General features: G+C 47.9%; 1 protein-coding gene across 14 annotated transcripts in view; it reads left to right on the top strand.

Annotated features, from left to right (window-relative positions):
- The window catches only part of LOC148658551 (ankyrin repeat and SAM domain-containing protein 1A-like), a 133,045-nt gene that overhangs the window by 25,145 nt on the left and 80,786 nt on the right, over nucleotides 1-27,114 (top strand). For 12 of the 14 annotated variants that reach the window (XR_015940099.1, XM_088639885.1, XM_088639891.1 and 9 more), the window contains exons 3-11: nucleotides 552-708; nucleotides 3,510-3,572; nucleotides 15,846-16,142; nucleotides 16,564-16,639; nucleotides 17,954-18,055; nucleotides 18,946-19,038; nucleotides 19,829-20,001; nucleotides 20,680-20,745; nucleotides 25,570-25,687. Coding sequence is in view for 13 of the 14 variants with exons in the window: in XM_088639885.1 (XP_088496011.1) it covers nucleotides 552-708; nucleotides 3,510-3,572; nucleotides 15,846-16,142; nucleotides 16,564-16,639; nucleotides 17,954-18,055; nucleotides 18,946-19,038; nucleotides 19,829-20,001; nucleotides 20,680-20,745; nucleotides 25,570-25,687 (1,145 nt within the window). In the remaining variant the exon portion in view is untranslated. The remainder of the gene's footprint in view (nucleotides 1-551; nucleotides 709-3,509; nucleotides 3,573-15,845; nucleotides 16,143-16,563; nucleotides 16,640-17,953; nucleotides 18,056-18,945; nucleotides 19,039-19,828; nucleotides 20,002-20,679; nucleotides 20,746-25,569; nucleotides 25,688-27,114) is intronic. The other 2 variants (XM_088639894.1, XM_088639893.1) reach the window with 2 other exon arrangements.

A 27,114-nucleotide genomic window follows, 5' to 3' on the forward strand; every position in this document is an offset into this window, starting at 1 on the left:
ACTGCCCCTTTTTGTGCCTCCAGCTCATACACTTATTATAAGGGGTGGCAGAGTTTGTAGTGACTTTGCCAGTTTTAAATGCAAGAACAGATTTATGTAGGACAGATTGAGAACTCCTGTTCAGATTTAGCCAGCACACAGGGGACAGCTCTCCTGATAGCAAACTCAGATCTATAAATACCAAAATGCAGCTGAGCCATACTGTTAACTGGTAGAGGCCCTGCCCATAGCACAATGTCCCCAGCTGCTGTAACAGGGCATACATTTTATACATCTGTTGAAGAAGGAAGGGCGCCACCTGCAGGTCTGTCACCATAACTTGTAGCAGCAACTGCAGGCTTGTCTCCTCTAGAATCTCATTGCAGTTCTTTAGTCCATAATCCACATACATCCGAAGGCTCGGAATGTCTCTTGGTTCCGACCTTTTCTGTGTCCTGTTGTCCCTGCTGCACGAGGGGCCGGGATCTGCGGGATGAGGTGGTATCTCAGATCTGGGTGCTGCGCAGCCCGGAGCGCAGGAGTGTAACTACCCCCCCCCGCTGTCTCCCCAGTGAGGTCGTGGAGGCTCTCCTGCGGAACGAGGCCCTGACGAACATCGCCGACAACAAGGGCTGCTACCCTCTCCACCTGGCCGCCTGGAAGGGGGACCAGCAGATCGTCAGGCTGCTGATTCACCAGGGCCTCTCGCACCCCAAACTCAACGAGCAGGTCTGAAAGCCTTCGCACTCTCTCCCGCTTGGTCATGACCGCCACTCGCACACTACTGACCCGGCACCGGCTTCTGGGTCTCCAGTGGGCAGGAGGAGGAGCCCACTGGTGTGCTGCTTGCGGCCGGTGGCTGGGTCAAAGTTAGCGTGTCGGCCTGACCACTTTGCCTCCACGCTGAGATTGTGCCTGTGGGAACAATGTGGCGAAGCTGTAACAGAACTCTTTCCCTGCAGGATGCTGATTTTAGACTTCCTCTGAGCGTTTTAAAACGGGTCTCATTTCTCTCCCTCCTGGGGAAGCCCTTTCTTGGGATCGGTTCTGGAGGAGGAAAAATCGCCTGCTTGAATCCGCTGTTATTTTGCAGCTCGTAAAAGGGCATCAAAAGGGACCTCAACGATTTAGCTCCATACTATAGTTTTCAAAGCTGCATTATGTACCACGTCAACAAAGCTGGGGCCTGCTGGTTGTGGTTGTCATGGCCGAGTGAGATCTGGGCCTCTGTCCGAATCCTTGAGGGGCGTCTGTGGACAGCCAGTGTGAGGCCAATGTCAAAGGTCCAGTCTGAGTTCTTTAATCCCCAGTATTTACCCTAGATCTTTCCTGCTGGACTCTCGGCGGCTTAATCTAGCCCTTTATTGAACTAATAATAGCTTAAAAAGGACCAAACAGAGGTTCGTTCCACACTGAAAAGTTCAAAGAAGAAACATATTTCAGCTGTTGAGTCTTCAAGTGGCAGAACAAGGCTCACCAGCCACAGTTCTCCTTTCTACTCCCCCCCACTGGAACCTGTAATAATATCATTTAATGGGGACCTTCATCATTGGCTTCTGCTTGTAAAAAAATAAGCTTTTGAGTTACAAATATCTGTAGAGCAGTGCAAAAGCCCTTACAGTCACAGAACTGAAAACAATTTAACCAAGTCAAAATAGGAGATTAGCTTTTCAACCTGGGGCCAATTAAACAGTCAAGAACTTGGAGCAAAAACTGAGGGACACTGGGACCATGAGGACTTCCCTAAGTGGTCTGTTTTCTGCTGTCGGTTTCTGATTCAGCAGCATAACCACATCTGCAGAGACTCACGTCCTAAAAAAAAAAGTCTGATTTGCATGTTTAAAACATGCTGTGCACAGTGGTAAAGGCGTTTTTCAAGGGCTCAACTTCTGTGTTCTTTGACTAAGCATGTGTTGGGATCGGGCTGTTAGTAGTGCTGGAAGGGTCTCACAAGAGAAGGAAGGCATTCCTGAGGTGGGATATGTGGGAGAACGTGCTAAATGCTAATGACATTGGTGATCTGTCGACTGCTCTGTGTTATGATGGGTTTTGCTCAAAAGAAGAGTCGGACACATGCACGGTAGTGTCTTAGTGCTCTGGGGTCTCCAGTCTGTGAAACACGGCTTCACACAGGTGGCCAATCAGACATCACCGGACACCTGACCTCTTACAAGGGCCTGTAGGGAAGACTCAGACAGCATTGCATTGGCGATGGCAGTGGTGATGCAGAAAACGCACTGTTTATTACAACTGCTGCCTCCTGTCTTACAAGGCTGCTGAGTAGTGGCAGCAGTGCAGAAATTAAACCTCGCGGAGAGCAGCTTCACCAGCGGCCACTTCCTCCACACGGCCTCTTCCTCCAGTCGCGTTTTTATTTTGGTTAAATTCCGGCCGTCCTCTCCTGCCGTCACGTGTCCACTCCTCGTGGGGTGTGCACGCCGGAAGAAAAGGCAGGGTTCTGTCAGGCTGTTAGCCGGAGAGAGAGTCCACCCAGCTGCGGGCCTGGAGTTACTGCACTGTCCTCTAGGTTGGGTTGGCTCTGTACTCTATTTAAACGCAAAATTGCTCAAATCCGACAGTTGCTCCCATTGCGGAAAAAAAAATGCAAGCTTGCTGTCCTTGCTGTATCGTGATCTGGATTTGTAAGTGATGAGTGGTTGGTCCTTCACAGGTGAGTGGAAAGCGGCAGCTGTAGGCATTTATGGCCCTATTGTATGTCCTCTTCTCTTTAATACATGAAAACTGAAGCCCTGTGTTCTTCTTGTCTCTATAAAAGCCTTGTATCTCTCAAATCTACCTTTCCGCCAAGTGTTCCAATTCTGTGTTTTGTTTTGGTCCGAAAGTGTTTGCACTTGTTTCAGAGGACCTAGATCAAAGCCCATTGACCCTGCACTGAGTTTAACATCACTGACACTGTGTTAGCAGCTGCAGCCGACTCTGAAAGGTACTACGTGAAATACTGTGCTAGAGCAGTGGTTTCACGGCTTGATTCCCCCCCCCCCCCCTTGTACCTCCAGCTCATTTTGGATTTATCTTCTCCGCAGCCTGAAATCCGCTCGCTGAGCGGGCGACCAAGAAATCCTGTTAGCGTCGTCCCAGTGTGAAACGAGCAGCTATCTGTGCTAGGCGCCCATGGGTGACCCGTGCTTAAAATAAGAAAAAAAAAACAGCCCAGATGATTTCCTTAAAGAAACATTTTCTATTTTTATTTTACCATTAATGTTAGAGCTTTTGGGGGGCAGGTAACCTTTGATCCCTAGGCATTGCAGCCTAGAAGAATGACCTATATAAAAACCCACCCCTATCTGACCAGTATATCCACTGATGTCTTAGTTAAAGCTATGTGGTTGTGTACTGGGCTTGTCCCATCTGCTTCCATACGATGGCTGCTCTCTTCATTCCACTTGTGCTGTGTTGTTCCGTTTCCCTGATTTTTCTCCATTTGTGAATTTGTTCCCTGTCCTGTGTCTGCACCACCGCTGTGAGCCCTGCCTGTTTTGAACATTGCCTCATCTTCTCTCTCCTCCTAGAGCTGTGTAGACCACAAAGAATTCAAACGCTGCGGCCCCTTTGACCCGTATATTAATGCCAAGGTGTGTACCCAGTTTGCCAGCCGGCGTCCCTCCCTTACTGTGCTCCCCAGCTCTCTTGACGCCACGCTCTGTCGGGTTCTGTTGGCTTGCCATCCTCGGGTCAGTCTTAAACGCTGCTCGACTCTCTCTGGGGCTGGTGGAGGGATAACCCACTTCACTGCTTGGTGACTTGACAGCTGTTTTTTTTGCAGACTGACATTTCGAGCAAAGCCATCTCTCCAGGGACGGTGTCACGTCATCCTGCTGAGAATCGCTGGCGTTAACCGCACACAGGTTGCTGAAGACCGAGTTTCAGAGAAATCTTCTTCTGGTTACAGATCCTTCCCGTTAAAGAAGGATTGCATTGAGGTTGCATTGTCACTTATGTTTCTGCAAAAAGTTTACTTTGATTTAAAAAAATTCCGCTCTCCTCTCTCGTAACCTTAATGGCAGCCACCCTAATGGACAGGTGTGCCGCCAATCGGCTCTGATTGCGATCGGATGCACTATTGGATATCTGATGACTGATTAGAACTGTTTAACGATGCATCAGTTGGTGGGGGTGGCATCTCTTTGAACCAGGCAGCTTTCTTGGGCCAGCAGGCCCTGCTTTAAGTCCTGGGATTTGAAGCTCAGGAGATCAGCACTGTGCTGTGTATTCACTCTCATGTGATGTCCAGATGTGCATCCTTAGCACTGCCACAGCATAAAAAAACTTACTGCAGCATTCTAGTGAAGGTGTTTGCATTGTGCACAGGAGCTCGTACTGTAGGAAGAAACTTTTTCAACAACCTCATTTAGTTTTGCACATTGCAATTTTATGTTTCCTAGATCCCTGCAAAAAGTCGAAACGTTGGCAGCATCTAGGTGGGCTGATGTTAGAGCAGGAAGCCGGTGTTTAACAAAGAGGGTTTAGGTCTGTGGAATGAGCTGCACTGGTCCTGCAGTGCCTCTCGCTGTTACTGGAGTGTTTAGATGGGCCATGCAGTGCCAGAGGGGTAACAGGTATGCTCCCTCACCTTCCCTGTTTAATTAAAATTCCCCAAACTTAAAGCCACTGGATTGTCCGCAATTCTTCCTTCCTCAAACCTTTCCGGTCTCGTCTCTCCGCAACCAGATCTTAAACCGGTATTTGACCCTTGGCCGCTGTCAGTTCAGGCTTGATTAGAATTGTGTGTTGTTGGCTGTGTTCTTCCCTAGAAATGGCCAAAAAAAAGGATTTTGGGAGCTGAGCTTTGGATTCAGGATTCCAGAGTCAGGAATCCAGGGCCAGGTCAGAGGACTTCCCTCCTTATCTTCCCTGTAGTCAGAGCTGAGGTCACGCATGGTCTCTAAAACAAGACCACACCTCCCTACTGTAAGATGACCAGGGGAAGGGTAATTTATATTTTGTTTTCTGATGTAGCTCACCCGTGTCTCATTGTTTTCGCTGCATAGGCCTTTTCCAAAAGCGGGTCAGCTGGTTCTCCTTGGCGGCCAATTTTTCTCAGGTCTCTATCAAGCATATTAAGTGTTTCGTTCCGGAAATACCGGTTATAATTGACCCTTCCCCTGATCATCTTACGCTACCTACCCACTGACAGCATGGGGGCAAAGATACATAGGCTTTCATGAGAATGGTAGTGCGCACGCTGTTCCGAACTGTGGTGACGAAACAGGAGCTGCGGTTTCGGATGGAAAGCTCTCGATGGTCACAAGCTCTGGGTAGTGACAATGTGACCGAATGCTGGGGAGAGGGAAGTCTGGTCTGCTGTGCCCAGTCTGTTACCACTGCAACCTTCACCAGCGGAAAGTGGATAGAAAATGAATGGGAGACTGGTAAACTACAATCTGAAATCACAGCAACCTCAAACTGGGAGCTGCGAAGTAGACAGGTGTGTCTCGAACACAACGCACTGGACTGTTCTAGCAAGCGAGCTGCCCTATTTAAAGGAGGAATTGTATATCATTCCCACTAGGGAATCTTTTCCCTCTCTCTATCCATAAGAAACGTTGCCATGCAGAAATAATGGCTACCTGTACAGCACAAGTCTGCCGCTGTAGGTTTCCTGCCTAACGACAAGTCACGTGGCTGTTATTTATGTACAATACAGGCGCTCAGCACCAAGAAACACTGAAACGCACAGACCAAAGTTGGTAACTTGGCAAAACCAAAGCTGTCGACTTGTAGCCCGAGCTCACAATTCCAGTTTTCCTTTCAGCCTTTTCATCGGTCTGGTCAAAACTGATGAGGGCCAGATACAAGCAGCCCGTCCTTGAAGTTGTGAGTGAGTCTTTCGCCCTAACTGAGAGTCCAGGACAAGCAGTGTGGAACATGGACCGCCTTCTCCATCCCAGTGTAGGTTTTAACAGACTTAGGGCAAGGTTCTTAACTTCTGACTGAGTCCCTAGAGGTCAAAGAGCAGAGTCTGTTTAAGAATAAAAAATACGAAAGGGAGCTCATACAGTAGATTCTTCTTTGTGTAATGCAAATGTACTTCAAGCTAAAGCCTTTTATTGTGCACATTAATCAGAAACAACAGAGGTCTCTGCTCATCTCTTTAAGGAAATGACTTGCCAGTTACTGGGAGAGAGGGATGTAGTTAATTAACCTCCCAGGACTGAGAAATGGCTGGTTGATCGTGGCAGGAGAGAGGATGAGAGACTGAGAGGAGCGCCTAGTTACATTCAAGGGAGAGAGGGAAACAGGGGAAGAGCATCCTTCTCGCTGGGAAGTCTTTTTCCTCTGCATATCTGTGAGGAATTCTATAATCTCAGTAAAGCAGGGAGCGGGAAGGGGGGGGTATTCTGCATCTCCGAGTCTTAATTGCAAACTGGAATCGATTTTAAATGCAGCAGTCAGTAGTTACGGGTTAAAGGATTGTTTGCCTTTAAGAAACGCAGCTACTACCCCAGGAATTGCTACCTCGAGCATGCTGCATGCTGTCGCCCCAGGTCCCTCAGGAGATACTGCTGTGCTATTTTATAGTGCTCTGCAGGGAGCCCATTATACTACAAGGCCAATTTTACTGTAGCCGGCCTAATTACTAAGGTGTTGGCAGATCCGTGTAAAAAAAAAAAAGGACATCGTTCGTCGTCTTTCGTGCCTTGTTTGAAATACAACCATGTCCGCTTTCTCCTTCTCTGACTTGTAAAAGTAAAATAACTTGATGGGATTTAAGCCTCTTGTCCCTTTTGGCTTCTCCTTTGTAAGGTGAACTCCAGCTTTGTGGAGGTAGTCCAACACTAGCCTGTTTTAAAACCTGCTGGACTTGCAGTTATCGAGCCTGTCGGGATGTACGTTCAAGGTGCAGTGCTCTTGAACTTGAAAGTAATGCAAGAGCTGAAACCTTCTCAGACATGACATGGTGCTTTATTAACAGTGTTTTCATTGTGCAGTTAGAAGTTAGACTTTCTGAGTTCTTTTTGCTAATATAAACACCAGACACTCCTGAATATATGCATATCATTCATAAAGGCATAAGGATTCATAGCAGTTCATGTTTTCAGTCTGAGATTTTTGCATTCGGAGTGGAGTTGATGACTTTTTACACGTGCTGAACTTATCTTGCTTGATATTGAGGATCTCAGCCATCCGTTTCTTAAAAGTATTAGCTTCAACAACATGGCTGGGCATCTTTGTCCCACACTCCTACCTCCCTTTTTGTAAAGAAGTGCCTCCTGTCTTGATTAGTGGATCTTGTACTTCACTTTCTTTAAAGAATGGGCTTCAAGAGCAAGGCTCGTTCCAGACACCCACCACCCTTTGTGGAGAAAAATTCTCTGGTTTGTATTTCCCTGTTGATCCTGAGGTTCGAGGGGCGCACCTTGTTAAATCCTTTGAGGAATCTGGATATTTGAATCAAGTCCCCCTTATTTTCTAGAATCCTGTTAGGCTAGGCTTTTTGATAGTTGATAGAAAACTGCTAGCCCACAAGCTGTGAATCAGGGTTTGAATGATACACTGAATGATATACTGCAGCAATCCCTGGGCCAGGTGACAAAGCCTGCCTCCTTCCTTACAGTACAGGTCTCACAGTGGCTCAATGACCTTTGTCCTTGGGTCCAATGCTAAGTCTTTATGCTGTTGACCAGACTCACTGGACCGGGCTGTCCAGCCTGTGATTAGGGCTTGTTCTTGGGTGAGTACCAAGATCGTAGAGGGCGTGGGAGGTTATTTCAGATAAATAGTTTCACAGCGTAGAAGAGGATTATGGGTGCTTTCTTGGGTTGGTTGCACACAAGATTTAGCTGTTATGATAGGCTCTGAAACAACTTGTTAAGTGTCCACTTTTCCAAATCTTTACCTTGACCCTCCTGATGGTTTTAAGTTTTGGGCTGTTCAGAAGCCCACTCGGGAAGCTTTGGATGAGAACATCTGTATATGGTAGCTTGAACTGCAGTTGTAAAACAAACGCAGATGGGGAAGAGAATATTAATAGCCTGAAATGTCCCCACCCCATACACACACGGTCACCTGATTCCTTGCGCATCCAAGGTCAGTTGATTTTGAGGGTGTGCTTTTCAACCCACAGCTGTTGGGCAAGTGCCCTGCTGAAAGATGGCGATTTCCATGTACATACCGTTCCCACAGTGACAGCCAGGACCGCAAGCGAGAGACGCTGTGTGATCGCCTCGGCTGATCTGGGAGAGAGCCCCTGGAGTAGGGAAGTAAAAAATTCCCTGTACATATGTCTTAACACAACCGTCCAGGAGTCAAAGATTTCAGAGTGTCTGTCCTACAGTGTGTGACCAGGACAGGTTAATGACAGGTGCTCTGTGCAGACCCACTCTCTGGTCGGCCCTGGTTTAGTTTGATTTCTCTTCCCTCTTGAGGGTGATCGTGTCCTCTGGTCTGTCAGCTGCCGTGTTGCTGGTCACCATGAACTCTGCAAACAATACCCGCTCGCTGAATCCCACTGGTGTCACTTCTAACTGGATACGAAGTTTAAAATAGAACTCAAATTGCGGAGGGGAAGGCAGCTCTGTGTTAGCCAGGGACACTTAGAGGCAAATCTAGGCAACAGCAGGAGCTGTGGGTCAGATGGAGGGCGATGGGCAGCCGTGTGGCGACGAGTCAGGCATGCTGTGGTCCAGAGGTTCTTCATCAGTGTGCCTTATCATCTGCAGCACCAAGGAGCTGGAGACCCACTGCACGTTTCCAGGTGACGCTGACGAGTGAGTGGGAAATAGAACAGCGCTCTGGGCTTTTGCTTTGAAATACAGGCAGCTCAATCCCAGCCTGCCTCCCCAGCAGGGCCTCTTCAGTTGAGGGGTCATGGTGTGCCGGATTGAACTTCCTTGTCCCAGCCGCTCCTCCAGTTTTCAGAAGGATTGGGCTCCTGGGGTTGTATTTTTGGAAAGCCTGACCACATATTGCTCCCTGCTGGGAGAGTGTGTTCATTAGACTGGGCATTCCTTCGGCTGTGGTTAGCGAACTTTAAAATGCACATTTGCTCCCTCTCTCTCTCCAGGCACTTAAAAGTGACTGCAGGTTCTTATGTATTGATAGACACGGGGTAGCCCCGTGACCCAGTATCTCCTGTTGTGTGTTTTGATCGCTGCTGCAGTTTTTCGAACTTGTTCCGTGTGAACACTGCAGCGAGCCTGTGGCCTGCGATCATGAACCAGATGACAGTCTGAGCCCTTGGCAGGATTATACGTGGCTGAGTTGGCTGGCAACACTTGCTATGACAGCAAAAACCCTTACGCACAGCATTCAGACAACAGAGATGCTGTACTTGGGTTTAAGGCAGAACGATTGTTAATCAGGAGCCTCCTTTTTGCAATGGTGTCTAGGGTTTGCTGTCTGGAATCTAGTTCAATGGAAGCTGCCACTGCACTAGAATCCGAGGAATGTGACGTCTCAGTTGCAGTTTGAATGGAGATATTAGACTGTTTGGAACAGTGTGTTACCTCAGTCACCATGCAGTGCAGCCTGATGCCAGGCAGGGGGCTCAATTGGCTGGGCGCCACAGAGCATGGGGGCATCTGACGCCGCTGGAGGCTCACTAGCGCCCCCTGCTGCTCTTTGTTGTCTGCCTGTCCTCCAGCAGCAACCAAAGGCCTCTGCAGTATGAGCTGCAATAGTTAAAAATGGCGTTTCTGTCTGGGCTTGGATAATGTACTTCTATGACTTCAAATGTAGTAACTCCACAGTGCCGAGCTGGACAGTCATTGAAATTTCAAATGAGGTTCATCATGTTCAAGTTGATGCCCTTTACCATTGCAGTGTGGTTTTCTTCTCTGCTGCCTAGTTGCTAGTGTGAGACATATTTGGGTTAACATGTTCAGTGTTCAGTGTGTGGTAATTTGTTTGGTGCGAGTGAAGTTTTATTTAATCTCTGACCCAGGGAAAAGTGTGGTGTGGACGGTTGAGGAGAGAATGCAAGCTCGCACTGTGTCCGTTAGTTTGATTCTTTGTCTTCTTCTGGTTTGGTCGGCTAGTTTTTGTTTTGGTTTTATCAATAAAGTTTGATAATCGGCCAGTGAAAGCTCTGTTGTCCTTCACATGAATGCCTGAAACATTTTACCGAACCCCAGGATTTTACACTAGTCTTGCGTCCTGAGCCAGTTTCTAGGTGCCCCGCCTGTGACAGAACACTCCCCGACCAGCCCTGCTCTTGGCCCTGATGCTGGTCTGAGCCTGGGCTATACTGCTGGCCGATGGGGACCAGGATTCCCTGCACAGTGGCGGTTGATTGGCCAGATCTCCTCAGGGCTGGTTGAGCTTGAGTCAGTCGGGCCAAGATCCACGCCTTGCCCTTGCCAGCTGCCTGCAATATTGCGCCACGCCTCCAGATGGTGCCAGGAAGGGGTGTGTCAGTGGAGTGTGTGTATACAGTGCACAAGGTCGCATTACCCCTGTGCTGGTCAGAGATTGTAGCAGCAGGTGAAGGTGATCAGCAGAGGGTCTTCCAAATGAACAGGGTAGCACACAGGGAAATACGGTGCTTATAGAAAGTCTGAACACCCTTTCCAAACTAACACATTTTGTGCCCTAACAGCCTGAAATCAAGATGTATGAAATCAGAATTTGTTACCTTTACTTACACATAGTAACATGTAACCTTCAAGTGAAAAATGAGCTGCCATTCTGAAAAGTAATTACAAATGAAAACATAAAAGAATGGATTGGATTTATTTATAGCATTTGCCTTCCAAATCACACAACTAGCTGATTAGCTTCCATCGGGTTTCAATTGCAGTGATTCTGGTGATTTCAGAATATAAATACATATTCAACAGTGCAGCTCAAAGAAAAGTTAACTGTGGGCCACAAGGAGCAAACAACAGTTAGAAACAAGAGGCTATTCGGTTTCTGTAGCTTATCTGGGCAAGTTAGAGTAGGACAGGATTGTGCTGAATACATTGCTCGGAAGCTGTAGTGCCAGGTTGTCAGGAGTCATTATTTGGCAGCAATGAGGGTTGAGGCTGGGCTCAAGGCATACAGAAAATCTGAGATCTTGTTCCAGTGCTTGGCCATCTTGCTCCCAGGGTGATACGCCGGCACAGCTGTCAGTCAGGGTGAGTTTCTCTGCGCCAGCTTCTGCATGAAAAATGGAGATCCTCAGCTGAGATCCTAGCTCAAGTGTCGGGTTGAAAATGAGATTTATCAGGTTCAAATCGGTCCCTTTTACTGGCCTAGAACAAAGTTCTTTTTTTTCCTACCTAGACTGCCCAGTTTTTCTGAAGCAGACCTGCAGAGTACGTGGTTCACTTCCTTGAAAATTGTACTCGAGAATGGTACAGTAAACAAAGCAGTTGCTAGTGCATTACAGATTGGGAAATGGCATTTTCTTTTGTCTGAGACGACGAAAAGCTCTGAGCTGCTCGAGGGGGCCTTTTCATTTCTCAGCTGGGCCGTGGAGTGATTACTTATCCTCCTGTCGGAGAGGGAGAGAAGCATGCTGAGCTGCCTGCAGGGAGACATCAGTTAGAAGAGGAAGCTGGTGATTTTTAACCAATTGTCCTTTTCCTCAGACATCTTCGTCCTTAGTAATACAGATTTGGAGGCGTATGGAGGCCTTTCCCCTGTCAACATTAGCTATTTGACTAATCCAGTATTTCTCTGGAAGGAAAAAAGGGAAAAAAAGGTGATTTAACTGGCCCAACAGGCCAGTGTTGGCCTCGGTGATGGTGTTTCACCAGAGGCTATACCCCTTCAAACCCTTCTGAAAAGCAGGTGTCATTGCTGTTTTGTTCCCCTTAAGCTGTGGCCTGCTCTCGGGCTATCTGTCAACTGACGCCCTCCTGCTTCAGGAAGTGAGTGGTCCCTGCGGGGTTTGTTACCTGCTGTTGCAGTCTGAGACAGGGAGTGTGTGTGTGTGTGTGTGTGTGTGTGTGTGTGTGTGTGTGTGTGTGTGTGTTGTTTAAGCGGAGGGCGGAGGGACTGAGCGGCTGAGTTGTGGCAAACTTGTCTTCAGGACTGCCGGTGAGGCCTGCTCTCACTCTCTCACCTGAGAGAAAAGACCGTTCTGGGACCGGAGTGGCACCGATCCACAGTGCTGACAGCCTGCACGCTGCTTGACCACGCTGTCCTCCATGTCTGTAGGGATTCCTGATCACCGAAGCGATGAAGTGGCGTGTAATTTGGTGACCTGAGGATGATTACATAGGGCGGGAGGAAAGCCCAAAATTGGCAAAAGCAAATGTGCCAAAGGCTAAACACACAGGCTTTGTGTCAGGATTACTTTTTTTAATACTCCGTTGATTTTAGTGGCGAAACAAATAGGGTGTATCGGATTTTTTTTCTTTTAGTTGGCTACAGGAATTGTTTGGAAGCTGTGATTTCTGCAAGTGGAGGTGTTACTCAGTACTGACTGACAGGGTGCCCAAACTTTTGCATATTCATTACATAGTTTTGAATATCTACAAAACCGGAAATAAATAATAATTGTGCATTAAAATTTGCAGAAAGATGTCACATGAGCACTGCAATGTACATTTTGGCCTAAACATTTGCACACAACAGTTTTTCAACATGGTCAGGTGCTCACTACACCTTTCCTTAACCTCCTGTGTGGAAACAGTTCAGAGCTAATTCAACATGTTCGGTGCTCAATATGCTCTCCCTAGTTAGGTAAGAATTAGATTTTTCCAGTAAGTTAGCCATACAGCTCAGTACAACCTTATGTCGATGTGTTTGTAGGCAGCCCGGTTGAGTAGTGTTTAGGACTCTTTAATTTGGCTGGACTTTTTGTGGATTTCGGAACCCGGAACAAAATTAATCAGAGTATTGTATCCAGCTGTTTTTTAAAGCATCAGCTTCAGCAAGGATTTTCGGCAGCTTGTTCCAGACATCGGCAACCGTTTGTGTAAATGAGTGCCTCCTGTTTTCAGATTTAGCAGCTCTCTATCTTAGTGTTTGTTTGTCTCCTTTGGTTTAAGCTTCTCTGTTGATACTGAATAAGCCTATTGGGTTGACTGTGTCAGGGCCTTTCAGGGTTTTGAATACCCATGTCCCCTTCATCGTCTTTTCTGTTCAAGATGATTCAGCTTCCAGCCTGTCAGTATAGAATAAACTCAGGAATATGCCAGATTGTTCTTCTTTGGACCAATTGCAGTAGTGTCTTTTTGTGTAGCAGGGTAGCCAAGACTGTATACCATAGTCTATGTAACACCTGAAAACAAGGTGTAATTTTATAATAGCTTCTGTGTCCTTGCACTGTCTGCATTTTGAAACTTAGAAAATTACATCAGTATAGAAGAATCTGCACTGTGCTGTGTGCGTCTTTTGGACATTCCTCGCTCCAGTGCCCTGTATATGTTCTGATAGATCTGGAGCAAACTCTTCCTCTTGGGTCTCAGGTTGCTTTAAGACCTTTGGTAGAATGGGCATCCTGACGGTCACAAAGCATTCTGGATAGATTCAGCATCTTCATCTTCTGTGTTTTAGAAGGTAAGAGGTTGAGGAAAGAGCAAGAGATTTGAGGACAAGAAAGGTAAATATCGCCCTCTAGTGGTGACTGGTGAGCTCTACAGACAGTTCCAGACAGGGAAGGATTACACTTTTAGAATGAAGAAACCAAAATAGCTCATTGCCTTTTGACAGTTCACCGTTCCAGGGAGGGTGGGGGGAGCTGGTGGCTGGGGCCTCTTATAGTTAGGGGCTACAGCACCTTTCAGTTCTGCCACACTCCAGATGGTGGCGCAGGATCACAGACTTGGGCATGCAGTGCTGTAGTTTCCCTCTTGCCACTGCCCCAAGCCGTGACCCAGGACAACAGTGGTGCTATTTCGTCTTGACCTGTAGGGTTAAAGTGTCAGAACCTGCAGCAGCTGAGGTCTAGGAATTGAATAGAGTTTTGCCCCACAGTAAATCTTCATCTTGAGCACCGTGATCGGTGTGATTTAGTGCAGTTTTCTGTACCAGCTAAATCTCCACCTTGTCTCTGCGAATGTGGCCTTGCCTAAGTTGGCATTAGTGGCATCACCAGACACCTGTGTTGCTCATGGTGTGTGTGATAGTACTATAGGGAAGGGTTGAGGTCAATTTATTTGCTTTCTATCTTTTCCGGTCCTGCTGGGCTTCACCGATGTTCTCAGAGGAGCGTATCCGAGTTACATTAGAAAAGGGACTGAAATGTAGAGAATTGTGCTTGAGAACAAACTTGTTTAGTGGCCTGTGTAACAACACCGATTGATCCTTGAAAAGCTAAACCAACCTGTTTCAGTGTGACTTTTAAAAAGTCCTCGATTGGGATGCTATATCTGGATGTTCTGGACAGGAGGATCTTTGAGAATCCTTTTAGATGCGTCTCCTGGTACTACAGTATATGCAGTTGCTTAGGCACTTAAGCAGTTGCTGTTTCTGGTTTTCCATCTTATTATTGCTTGCTTTCACCTCGCCTTCTGCACAGTTCTTTTTTCCCTTACAGTGTTGTGGTGGGCATGGTTCAAATCTCCTGTCTAAAAGTTCTGCCTCTAAGCCAAAGAGTAAGTGTATTCAAAATGATCGCTACCTAGTTTTGAATTGGAAAGTGCAAAGAGAGTTCAGAGCTGAGGTCATCGCTTACTGTGCGTGTGCACCTAGCCGAGATCACAGTGGAGCTGTATAACCGTGCTTTTCTTTCCTGTCTCTCTTGCTAATGGGGATTACTGCCGGTGCTTGCCAAAGGTTTTCTGATCCTGGTTTCCCTGGCAGTGTCCTTGCAAAGGTGCCAGCCTTCTGCTGCACTCCCACCCCATGCCTCTCTTCATCCTACAGCTTATTCCCAAATCCCGGGAATGACAACAGTGCTGCTGATTTCCAGCCCGGAGGAACACCAAAGTACTGGATCCAGCTTCCGGTCTTTATCTGCAACGTCTACGGTGTTTTGCACTGCAGATAAGCCGCTCACTAATTTTGCAATCGGGTCAGGGCCCCCGTCAGTGTGCGGTTTGTCACTGTGGGCAGTTTCGTCTATCCAGAGGTTAAAGCAAAGGCAACTAATTATTAGCTAAACGAACCACTGCAGAATTCTAAAGAAATGCTGAACTGCTGGCTGACATAAAAACTTAGATTGTAAGTGATCTCCCAGATTCCAGTGCTGTTGTGCTCATTAAACACCATCACCTGCAGAGCATGTTAGCTATTCTCATACTGTATGTTGCTTTTGCACAGTTTTGCAATTTGGGTTCCAAACTGAGAGGTTTCTAAAAATGGAAAGGCACACTTGACGTTGTCTGTGCACTTTAAGAAGCTAACCTTTGCGAGAGTTAGCGTGACCCGACGAGCATGATCTAAGTGACTAGATAATTGCACATGAGCCTCTAGGGTTTGTTTCCACCCCTCGCTCTCGTTCTGCGGTCGGCACAGACCAGTGCGTTCATTCATTCAGCAGCAGCTCGATATTTTGATCTTTGTTTCTCGGGGATGAAAAATGTGATTACAAATGGAAAGAATTATTATGGGATGTACAGTAGAATGGTGTTTATGTAGCCTCACAGCACTTGAGTCCTGGCATTGATTCTTTCCCACAGTACCGTCTGTGTGGAGTTTGCATGTTCTTCCTGTCTCTGCATGGGTTTTCTCTGGGTGCTCCAGTTTCCTCCCGCCTTCTAACAACCTGCGGGCTGGGTTATTTATGCCTGTGTGAGTCAGTAATCGACTGGTATCTTGTGTAGGGTATAGCCCCTACCCCCACTGCTTCTGGAATAGTGTCACAGCAACCCTTGTAGGAAGAAGTGGCTGCCCGATGAGTGTTATTGTCATCATGATGATGTGCGTTTGTTCAACTCCATCACAGAGGCGTGCAGCTCTAGGCCGACGGCGATAGCTGATCTCTTCCTCCTCCTCTTGTTTCCTTTGTGCCGTCCCCGCGTCCCCCCCAGAACAACGACAACGAGACAGCCTTGCACTGCGCGGCCCAGTACGGCCACTCGGAGGTGGTGCGCCTCCTGCTGGAGGAGCTGACCGACCCCACCATGAGGAACAACAAGTTCGAGACGCCCCTGGACCTGGCCGCCCTGTACGGCCGGCTGGAGGTGGTCAAGCTGCTGCTCAACGCCCACCCCAACCTGCTGAGCTGCAACACCAAGAAGCACACCCCCCTGCACCTGGCGGCCCGCAACGGCCACCTGGCTGTGGTGGAGGTGCTCCTGGACGCCGGCATGGACATCAACTACCAGGTGAGGGGGGCGCGCGGTGGGGTCAGTGGGGACAGAATGAGGAGTTCCTGTATCCCACACTCATTCAGACTGCTTGGTAATGGAGTACTGGTCTGTGGGCCAGCGCAGGCAGTGGATTGGTGCTAAAATGAAGGGGGTTTGTATAATTAAAGGGGCTTATGGGTGATTGTGGGGGAGTAAACTTCCAAGTTCTCATAAGCTGTAGGAGTGGTGCAGAAGATGTGTGTGTGTGTGTGTTGATATCCTTTATGTAATATTTATTGTAATGTTTTCATGTACGGTTTGTATGTTCTTTGTAAGTCACTGCTCAGACACAAGGCAGATTTCCGGGAAATCAGACAGAGAAGTATTATCGCGTCGTATTTCTCCCGTCCTGTGCTCCCCTGCCCTCTTCCACGTTCTTAACGGCTCTGTTTTCCAGACGGAGAAGGGGAGCGCTCTGCACGAGGCCGCGCTCTTCGGGAAGAAGGACGTGGTGCAGAAGCTCCTGAGCGCAGGTCGGCCTATCTTCTAGTTTTTTTTTGCTGCCTTGTTTTAACATGGTTTTAAAAATAATAATGGCTTACACTCATATAGCGCTTTCCTGGACACTCCACTCAAAGCGCTTTACAGGTAATGGGGACTCCCCTCCACCACCACCAGTGTGCAGCCCCACCTGGATGATGTGACAGCAGCCATAGTGACAAGTACCCTCACCACACATCAGCTATCAGTGGGGAGGAGAACAGAGTGATGAAGCCAGTTCAGAGATGGGGATTAATCAGAGATGTGGCAAATTTGGCCAGGACGCCAGGGTAACACCTGGAATATTTAATGACCACAGAGAGTCGGGACCTCGGTTTTACGTCTTAGCCGGAGGACGACGACTTTTCACATTATCACTTCCCCGTCACTAAACTGGGGCATTAGGACCCACACAGACCGCAGGGTGAGCGCCCCCTACTAGCCCTCACTAACACCTCTTCCAGCAGGAACCTTTCCCAGGAGGTCCCCCATCCAGGTACTGGCCAGGCTCACCCCTGCTGAGCTTCAGTGGGCTGCCAGTGGTGAGCTGCAGGGTGTTATGGGTGCTGGCTCTGGTTTTAGAGTGGAGTTTAGAGGGTCCGGTCCACAGCTCTGCTTCCTCTGTCCTGTCCTCTGGTGTTCATGCAGCTCAGGCAATCAGTCAGCAGATCTCAGCAAAACCAAGATTCAGTCACCTCTTTGCACTGTCTTTTTTTTTTGTTATTGAGAAGAATAACTGGTAATAACCAGACATACAAAACCTGGTCATTTTAATCTATTTTACGGTCTGCTAATCTTTGTATTTGAGTTCTAACATTCTTTGTCTATCGAGTTCTTTGTGCATTTCTGTCTGTGTCTGTGTCTGTCTCTGTATGTAACGTCTTGATTCTAAACGTAGATTTGTGGAAGGGTGACACAGTGGTTAACATTGCTGCCTTGCAGTGCTGGGGCCCTAGGTTCAATTCCTTGGGTGCTGTCTGTGTGGAGTTTGCATGTTCTTAATGTGGGTTTCCTCTGGGCGCCATGGTTTCCCCCCACAGATTGAAGACATGCCGGTAGATTAATTGGCTTCTGTAAATTGTCTCTGGTGTGTCTCTGTGTGTCTGCCTGTCTGCCAGTCAATGGACAAGACTTCCCACCCAGAGGATACCCTTCCTTGCTGCTTTCGATTGAATGGAAATATTCAGCAAAATACCCCCATGTGCCACTATTCCCTTTCTCACAGGAGTGATGGGAGTTCACGGCAATGAAGTCTGTCTCAGTGAGCAGCCAAACTCCCATTTCTCCCTCTGCCTGTGTGTCCACAGGCATCACCGTGAACATTGCGGACAACAAGGGCCTGACGGCGCTGGACACGGTCAGAGAAATGCCCTCTCAGAAGAGCCGGGAGATAGCAGCTCTCATTCAGGGTGAGATCCTGGGCCAGCGCCCCTCCTATCTTAAGGGGGTGTGGTTCCGTTAAACTCTTCCCACTGTTACAGGTCGCGGTCTCTATTTTTCTAATTGAAGCTAAAGATTCATAAAGCATTTTACACTGCCTCCCAGTGTTGGAATCGCCTTGTAAAGAGCCCTTCTTACCAAGCTCTCTACCGGCACAGGGCAGGTGCTCTCTGCCTGCTCCTCTGGCACTCCTGCTCTCTCCTTCTCTTACCTTGTGGCACGCAGTGGGCAGGGGTACCCAGCAGAGCAGCACTGCTTCTCTCTCTCCACACGGGAAGTCAAGACCATACTGGCGGCCTGGAGGTATGGCGTCTGGACATCGGCCCTGGGGCTCCGGAGCGGTGTTCAGTGCTCTCTCCCGCTCTCGAGTTGAGGCTTTGCAACGTCAGAGCCCGGATCGTGTCACTTGGCTCCAACCTCACAGGGGGCCAGATTGAAGTTAGTCTGTCCAGGGTTTCTCGGCTCTTGGGGATTCCCCGTCAGCCCAGAGAGCGCGACTGTGAGAGGCGCGCCACTTCGTCAGGCCCTGCTGACTGTTCCTGTTGGGGGTTGTGGAGCTTACAGAGTCTCGGAAGATGAAATGGCTGAACCAATACTGGGGCATTGGTCTGGACAGCCTGATCCACAGGGAGCAGTGACACCAACTGGTCCACCAACATTTAAAGCAGCAAACTGGATTTCCTCATTGGCCTCCAGCCCCAGTGCTTCATAGCTGAAGACCCTCATTCTCTTTTCTCATAGTAAAAGTTCTGCTTTTACCTTTTTTTACTTTGAATTGAATTGCACACTGCACTCGTGACCTCGACACTGGCTATGATCTCGGTGAAGTCAGAGAAGCTTTATTTTCTGTGACTCACAGCTCACATGACAGGATGTAGTGGAGAATCCCAGAAGGCTCCTCTCCCACCCTTGGTTTCAGCCAGTCAGGAGAATCTAAGTCTCAGGTCAAAAGGTAAGTGAGTCCCAGGTCAAAAGGTAGGGTTAACGTTGAATAACAAATCTAGATCCTTCTCTCGTACTAATGGGTGGTGGCTCCACAGAGACACTGCGGACTAATTTGGACAGCTCGTCTGGTCCCCTTTAACATCTGTCCCAGCTTCAGTGCTGTTGGTTCCTGTAAGTCAGTGTGTCCTTGATGTGTCAGTTTCTCTCCAGTTCCTGAAGCCGATGGATAAGTACTTCACTCAGGATCAATGTTTCTACCAGTGTGTCAGCATCTCTCTGGGTAAACTCTCTCTCACTCCTTCTTTCTGTTCAGTCCTCTGCACCTCTGTGGCGTGGGTTTTGGCGTCTCCCTGTCTCGCTGTCTCGCCGGCGCAGGCCTCGGCGTCTCGCTTTTTCGCCGTCTCTCCCTGGCGCAGGCTTTGGCGTGTTGGCGTCTCCGTGGCGCGGGCCTCGGCGTCTCGCTGTCTCGGCTTCTCCGTGACGCGGGCCTTGGCGTCTGGCTGTCTCGCTGTCTCGGCGTCTCCGGGGCGCGGGCCTCGGCGTCTCGCTGTCTCTGCGTCTCTGTGGCGCGTGCCTCTGCATCTCGGCGTCTCGCTGTCTCGGCTTCTCCGTGACGCGGGCCTCGGCGTCTCGCTGTCTCGCTGTCTCGGCGTCTCCGTGGCGTGGGCCTCGGCGTCTCGCTGTCTCGCTGTCTCGGCGTCTCCGGGGCGCGGGCCTCGGCGTCTCGCTGTCTCGGCGTCTCCGGGGCGCGGGCCTCGGCGGCTCCTCACTGCCTTTGTTTGCCACCTGTCCTGCAGGTGAGGTGGAGCAGCAGGTCTCGGAGCTGATGTCCGGGATGGTACCACGGCCAGAGGAAGAGAGCCCCTATGAGGTGCTGTTCGAGGCCACATCCTGCCACTCCCTGGACAGCCTGGCCAGCGGCAAGTCCTCCGACCGCGACTCGGGACGTCCCGACAGCGTGGGGGGAAAGGTGAGCCGGGGGGGCGAGAGAGGCGAGGGGCAGGAACCACTGAACATGGACAATGAGTGTTGTAGATGGAAACATTTTCTTTGTTGTCCAAATAAAATATTTTAGGAACATACGAGATATGGACATATGGACGTTTGTTTTCCCCAACGACGGAACAAATCTATATTTGCCCTTCTGATTCCGAGTGGACAGTAGTTAATCGGATTGGTCACTTCTGCCACCCCTGTACCAGCGCAGGGAGACACAGGAAGGCGTCTGAGTGGCAGACCTGAGCACATCCTGTGCTTTGAGTGGACACTTTTACTAGTGAGTCACTTATGATGTGTTTGAAATGGTTATATGATTTCAGTTTCATTCCTGGGAATGGTGGTGAAAACCCCTCTGACGCTGTGTTATAGGACGTTTTCCCCCCAAAAAATACCATTTGAAAATGAAACCATCACTCCCCTTTGTCCACCAGAGGGTGTAGGAGAGCCATCTGAAAGCCCCAGCTGGAATTTCTCTTTCATTTGTGACTGAATAGGTATCCTCTTTTGAGTTCTTTTGCAGCCTGAAAGAGAGACAGGTCTAGCACTCTGTCAGGTTTTTCAGAAATAAGCCCAGCGTATGTCCATAACAAAATGGATTGCACACAGCCTGAGGCAGAACTGAACCCCGGGGTGTTTGTTTTCGTTTCAGAGAGAGCGTCCACCACCCCCTTCGAAACCCCCGCCCGACCAGGACGAGGATCACACCGGCTCTGAGGTAACCCCAGGACGAAGGGACTGAACATTTCTACAGGCAGGAGGCAGCCCATGCGCTGCAGAAGCGCACAAAACGGTTTTATCAGTGTACACGGGAGTGAGTTATGAGTGTGTGGTCTAGCACGGTCACCAGAACAGTCTTGTAGATGTCAGCGAGTGAAGGGGGACAAGCGCCTCCTGAAGAAGTGGTGTTGGTAGACCAGTAGATGGCGCTCTTTCATCTGGTCTAGAATTTCAAAACCAGTACCACAGAATGGGTACTGTGCCGTAGAAGGTACTGTCCATCAGCTAAGACTTTGAACCAGGGGTATAGCCGGGAATTGATTTTTGGGTGGGCCTGTGCAAAAGTAAGTCTAACTGACCGTCCTGCCAGCATAGGGGCACCCCCCCAATTTACAATCCAATCCTTGAGCAGGTATAATCAAAAGAATTAGCGGAACCTTATATATATACTGTCTTTCTCTCACACACAGGTTAAGCAACAATTACCTAGGCTGTGCCACGGCGGACACACACAAAAAACAATCAGTGCCTACCTCTGTTGTGAGGTTTTGGCCTTCTAGACCAGACGCAGGCATCGGGGCTTGGAATTGAATGTGGCGATAATCTCGTCACTTAGAGAGTCGGCACATTCCAGTTCAAATGACAGCTAGTTTGCAAAGGTCTCTCATGAGGACTTTGTCTTTAGCTAATGAAAAAGCTGCAAGAGCTCATTTTCACTAGTTGCTTGAAACAGTTCTAAGTATTTCATATAGCTGCTTTTAGATTGTTCGGTAGTTTTACGAGTTACTCTGAAGTTAATATTTTATTGCAAAACACAATGAACACAGCGCAGATTCAAATTCCATCTGAAATATTGTGTTTAAAATACCATGCAGGGTTCACCTTGCCTTTAAATATTCAGCAGACTTGAGCATAACATACCAGAAGAACGTGCACACACATATGGGTTTCAGAGGTTGGAGTAAATGCATCTCCCCAAGGGTAGTATCGAGTGAGGTGCCGTGAGAATAAAAACTGTGAAGGTATTGAAAAATTAAGTTCTGAAGATCTTGTTTGATCCTTCATGATGCTTTTAAACTTGTATGAAACCCACAAAATTAGAATTTTATTTTCGATGCCAAAAGACACCTAATTTGGTCATTCGTGACTTAAATCCCACAAGGCTTAACACTGAATTGGTATAGTCATATTACACTGCTAACCAATTCATCATACCTTTCATTGCAAGAATGGTCTGCTAATAAAAGCGTCAAATACATACTTCGGATGTATTTTAGCTCTGTAAATGTCGTTCACTTAAAAATACTGCAGGGCATTTAGAGGCAATATGAATAGTTATCTGTAAAATGCACACTCGCATCTATCCGTCAATACTATCTTAATGTTATTCATGCATTCCAAAACTTGTAATTTTTAGAACCTCTTCGTGCTTAATTCCTACAGATTGAGCACATATCGAGCTGCTACAAGCAAACGCGTGCGCTGCCCCTTGCGTTCCAGAAACACTTGTATTCGGGAAGCCAGGCTATACTCCTTAAAACCCAAGATGCCTGTAGCATCTCATGTGTCTTATTTGTTTCGGGACTGGTCAGGTCATCTACACGCGGCTTTTTGAAAAACAGAGATATATGCATTTGTTTTGCCATGTTGGCTAATAAACGAAAAACCTAGCGCTAGATAGCTCTGACGTCAAGGATAGCCAATTAGACTACGGCTACGCCTGCACCACCCCACTACATTTACATTATTTTCTTATTGGTCACAAAAGATACAGCGAGCCAATAGCAGATGACAAACGATGAAAAAATCAAATGTGTAACATAGGCCTAGGATCAATCAGGGTGGTCCTGGGCCCACCCAGGCCCACCCGTGGCTACGCCCCTGCTTTGAACCAAGATATGACTGATTTAACATGGGTCCTTAAGGGACCTGTGGCACTGTTCATGAAAGCAGGGCTGTTAACCTGGATGTCTTGAATCAAATCTACTCTGATCTTGTACAGTCTGGCCCCTATAAAGTTCCAGCTTAAATCTCAGTTAAGAATTAGCTTAGTTCCAGTTTCTCACTCTGCCAGCAGACATGCTGGGCAGTGGGGCTGCTGGATCAGAAGAGCTGCTGTGTGTCACCCAGGCAGGTATCTCCAGTGCACTCCAGTGACGGGTAATCTGGCTCCCCTCTGTGAAATCCTTTGGGATGAAAGAGGTCCTGGTTGTTAAAGCATCATGAAACTCAAACATGATGAGCTGTGCATGTTAATACAGTCATTGTACCACCATCCTGGTTTCAGAACGGGTGTAATAGGATGAAAATGCCTAGAAGAACAATATGAAGCTTTCAGTTTTATCAGAGAAGATGAGCAAAGCGAGAAATTGGAAGAATCAAGCCGTTGGGTTATAGGCATATGTATCTTCATCTCTACAGCCCTTGAGTTAAGCACGGGGCTCAAGCTGTCTCTGTGTTTCAACAAAACTGTTGAAGTGAAACTCAGAAGAGAGCTCAGTCCTATATGGCACCCCTGTTTTTTTATATAGTAGATAGTACAGAAATGTTTTCATCCAAAGTCATATTATCGCTGTCTCTCTTGAATTAGATAGAAATTAGCAAAACTCCAGTTCCAGTTGAAAGTAATTTTCAACAATTTTGTAGCCTTCATGTCTGACTTTAACCGAGTAGAAATGCATAAAGAACCAATGTATGGAGCTAAATATTCATTTTTACAGAGCACTGCTGGATCGAAAAGATCAGCTTTGACAAAATCTGATTGCAGTTGAACACCAAGCTCAAAAGAGAGCTGGCACAAACACTGTGATACTCTGCCTAGTGTGCATTACACAGCACACGAACAGCGATGTACGGTGATGTGGAAAACAACAACATCTTAAAAATCTGTGGTTCTACATATTAACACAAATCTGACTTCACTTAGTCCTCACCAAGTCATAACAGTAGATTAATTTAACTTCATTTGACAAATAACGAACACAAATTTTATTATGTAATTATTCAAAAAACAGAGATGAAGGTCAGATATGTCTTAATATGTGAAAACAGACTTGTAAGGGGGTGTACTTTCTTTTTCACATCACTGTATGGCCTTGTGTGTATCGTACAGGCCACAAACATTTGTGCAGCTGGTTCAGATCTAGGGAAATGAAGGATACATATTGTGGGAGAACTGAAGAAAGCCACTGTTTGGGGGTTTTATTATGATTTTCATGTTTTTTTAAAGACGCTGTCTAGAGATATCTTTGATTTTTGTTTTCAAAGAACCACAGAAGACAGTCAAATGCAGCTGGATCTTTTTCAAGTGAGATCCCTTCAGAGTTTCGGTTGGCCATGCAGTTTCACAAAACGAGCCATGAAATTCATCTAAAAACTTGTTAGATTGTGAAGCTGGCGGCCAGCTTCAGGCTGTGGTCCCTCTGCAGTGCATACGATTACAGTTCTATCTGTGAGCGCGCCTGGTCTTGTCAGTAAAGAGAGCCCCCCGTCACCACTAAAGATGCAGTGTGTTGTCTCCAGGGAAGGTTTGGACTAACAGGTTCGATCAATTAATGACTCTAATAGCGCCTGGCTTCTCTACTATGTAGCTCTTGAAGAAAGCAGGAGTAACGTAGGCCTATAAGTATGTGTATTTGGTCCTGGCTTAAAGATGACAGCTTATTTGAAGTGCTGTAGACTTGTCACAACCCAGCTCCCTATCTCCCCATTCTCCCAGATGGCTCGGCTAACCAACCGAGACAGGGCCATAATTGAAAGCACTTGTACCGCTGCATGTCAATACACTACAAGTACAAACTACAAAACTGACCCCTCCTCTCCCTGTCGTCTCAGAGCGTCAGTTCTTTCTTATACATATTCATGCATTGAGTCGCAGAGGCCATCCTAGTATGCAGGCAGGCTAGCAAGACTTGATTTCAAGCCACACTGACGTTATGAAAGTGCAGGCCTTGGGGATTAAAGGGAACTGTATTTATTCAGACTCCCTCTCCAATTTCTTTTCAACCCGATGTGTCACAGTGAGGCAGAGCAGAAGTGTATTGGGAATATCCCACGTTATATAGCAACTGCAGTCGGTCAGATTCAGTGTTTCACTGTTTCAGTGGCATTTCTAAACCAGGCGAAGATCTACACGACGATAAGGGGAGGAAATGACAAACTTAACCCCACCTAAATAAAAACAGGATTTGTACCAAGCTTGATTTTTACCTTGCGATAGTCTTCAAGGCCAGTGTTGAATTAAAACGTGGCCCACTTTTAATTTGTTTTGAAGGTCTAGCCAAATGTAATTAAGAACACGAGGAGGGTTGCAAGTGAGAAGATGACATTCAGCGCGTCTGTCATGCTCTGTTACGAGTAGCAAAGAGATGCTGTTTCTTGAAAGAAGCCCGAGTATCGGCTTTAACACCATGGGTAGCTTGCTCCAGACTCCCTCAGCCCCTTGCTGTTAAAGCCCCTGATTCCAGTTTTGCATTTCATGGATTTTCCTGTACATGTCCTCTTGATTTTGTAAGTGAATTAAAATCATTAGTCTCTGCAAAAAAACAACAACCTTGTGACACATGAATCACGTGGTTGCTTGTCATTATTATTTTATTAATATTACACCCTGGATGCATTGGCTTAAGTGAAATGTTCACCTCTAATACCGCTTTATCTGCAAGTGTGCTGCAGCTGTCCCAGGCTTGTGTTCTAGTGCACATTTTTGGGGCGACATCAGCCAGTCTGCTCATGCAGCTGCTTTCGGAGATGTTTTGACCTGCAGGTTTTTCTGCGTGGCCAGGTGGCGGCGCTGTGACATCATTCTGTTGCTGTGTTCTAGGGGCTGTACGTCAACAGCCGGATTGCTGACAGGGAGGGGGAGGAGGACCACCCCTATGAGCTGCTGCTGTCGGCGAAAACCAAGATCCCCCCTGGACAAGAGCCTCCGCTCCGCACAGGTACAGCAGATCCAACCTGCAGCCCCAGCGGGCAGCGCTTTGAACATGGGGAAACGCGAGCCTGCGCTGGGAGGCAGGAAGGTTTGGAAGGGCTTGCTTTGTCCAGCCAAAGATGGCCCAAGTTGTTTGGTGGCAGGGGGTAGCATCGCTGTGCTGGCATGGCGTGATCGTGCACAAAGGCAGAGACAGGGGTTGCTCACTGCCGTCCACGGCCAAGACGACCTCCTGGCAAAGCATGACTGTAATTTCCAAAGATGCAGACCATCTCTTGTGGGTGTACGGATTCAGAAGCAGGAGGAATGAGCAGTGCGAGACATCCCTGTGGTAGCAGAGCTCAGGGGGGAGACGGCTAATCCGTTTAGCCATGGAGGAGGGACAGTGGGCCAGAATGGTCTGTGGCACCTGTGAGTCTCAGAAGAGACAGGATTAGCCAGTTCAGAGCCGCCGTCTTCCAATGGCTGTTTTTGAAAGTGCAGGTACAGCATGCAGTCGGCAGGGGAGGTGGCAGCAAACGGCCAGCACTGCATCCTCGATGTGCCCAGGCATGGCCAATCGGAAGGCTGGTATTGCACAGTGGTATTGTGCGGTTTTCACCAATCCAAGACCGATTGAAAATATAATAGAGATGAACCCTGCTTATGTTGTAGTGGGAGGGGAGTCGCCACTTCATTTTGTACTGGAAGCTCCGTGACACTCACAAAAGAAGTTCTGAAGTGTCTGTAACTGTGAGTGCCTAACTGAGCTGCACTCGCACAGGCCAGATGTGTTACCCTGCAATGTTGTCTTTTTCTCCAACACTTGGTTAAAAGTGCCTGCGATGGAGCCCTGACAGCACTAACACTGTGCACAGTCTGATGTGCAGCCAGATATCAGAGGGCTGATTCTTACCCTACAAGCTTATTCCCGCGGTTTCTTTCTGATCCTTTGAGTCATTCTACGCTGAACGGGATTAGGCGCTCTACATGAGTCTACATGAGAGGAGGGTCATGAACTCCTGAATGTGAGGCTTTCTGGTCTTTTTTTATACAGATTGTTTGTGTTCTGTTGGTGGGTTTAGCACTTTGGTTTTGTTTTGGCTCAGCTGCCACAGCATTTACCAGAGCTCTGTGGCTAAGGATCAGCGCTTGTGGCTGGAAGGTTGCTGGTACCGCAGCCAGCAGAGGAATCCTTCTCCTTTGGGCCCCTGAGCAAGGCCCTTAACCCCAACTGCTCCAGGGGCACCGTATAAATGTCTGACCCTGCGCTCTGACCCCAGGCTTCTCTCTCCCTGTCTGTGTGTCTCATGGAGAGCAAGTTGGGGTATGTGAAAAGACAAATTCCTGATACAAGAAATTGTATCTGGGTAATAAAGTGACCTTATATATCTTATATCTTATTAACACGTTAAACGATTGTTTTCACAGTGGGCCTGTGCCAGTCACAGGGTG

Source organism: Lepisosteus platostomus, chromosome 7 (genome assembly GCF_059453375.1).
Source record: "Lepisosteus platostomus isolate fLepPlt1 chromosome 7, fLepPlt1.hap1, whole genome shotgun sequence".
NCBI classification, from domain to species: domain Eukaryota; kingdom Metazoa; phylum Chordata; class Actinopteri; order Semionotiformes; family Lepisosteidae; genus Lepisosteus; species Lepisosteus platostomus.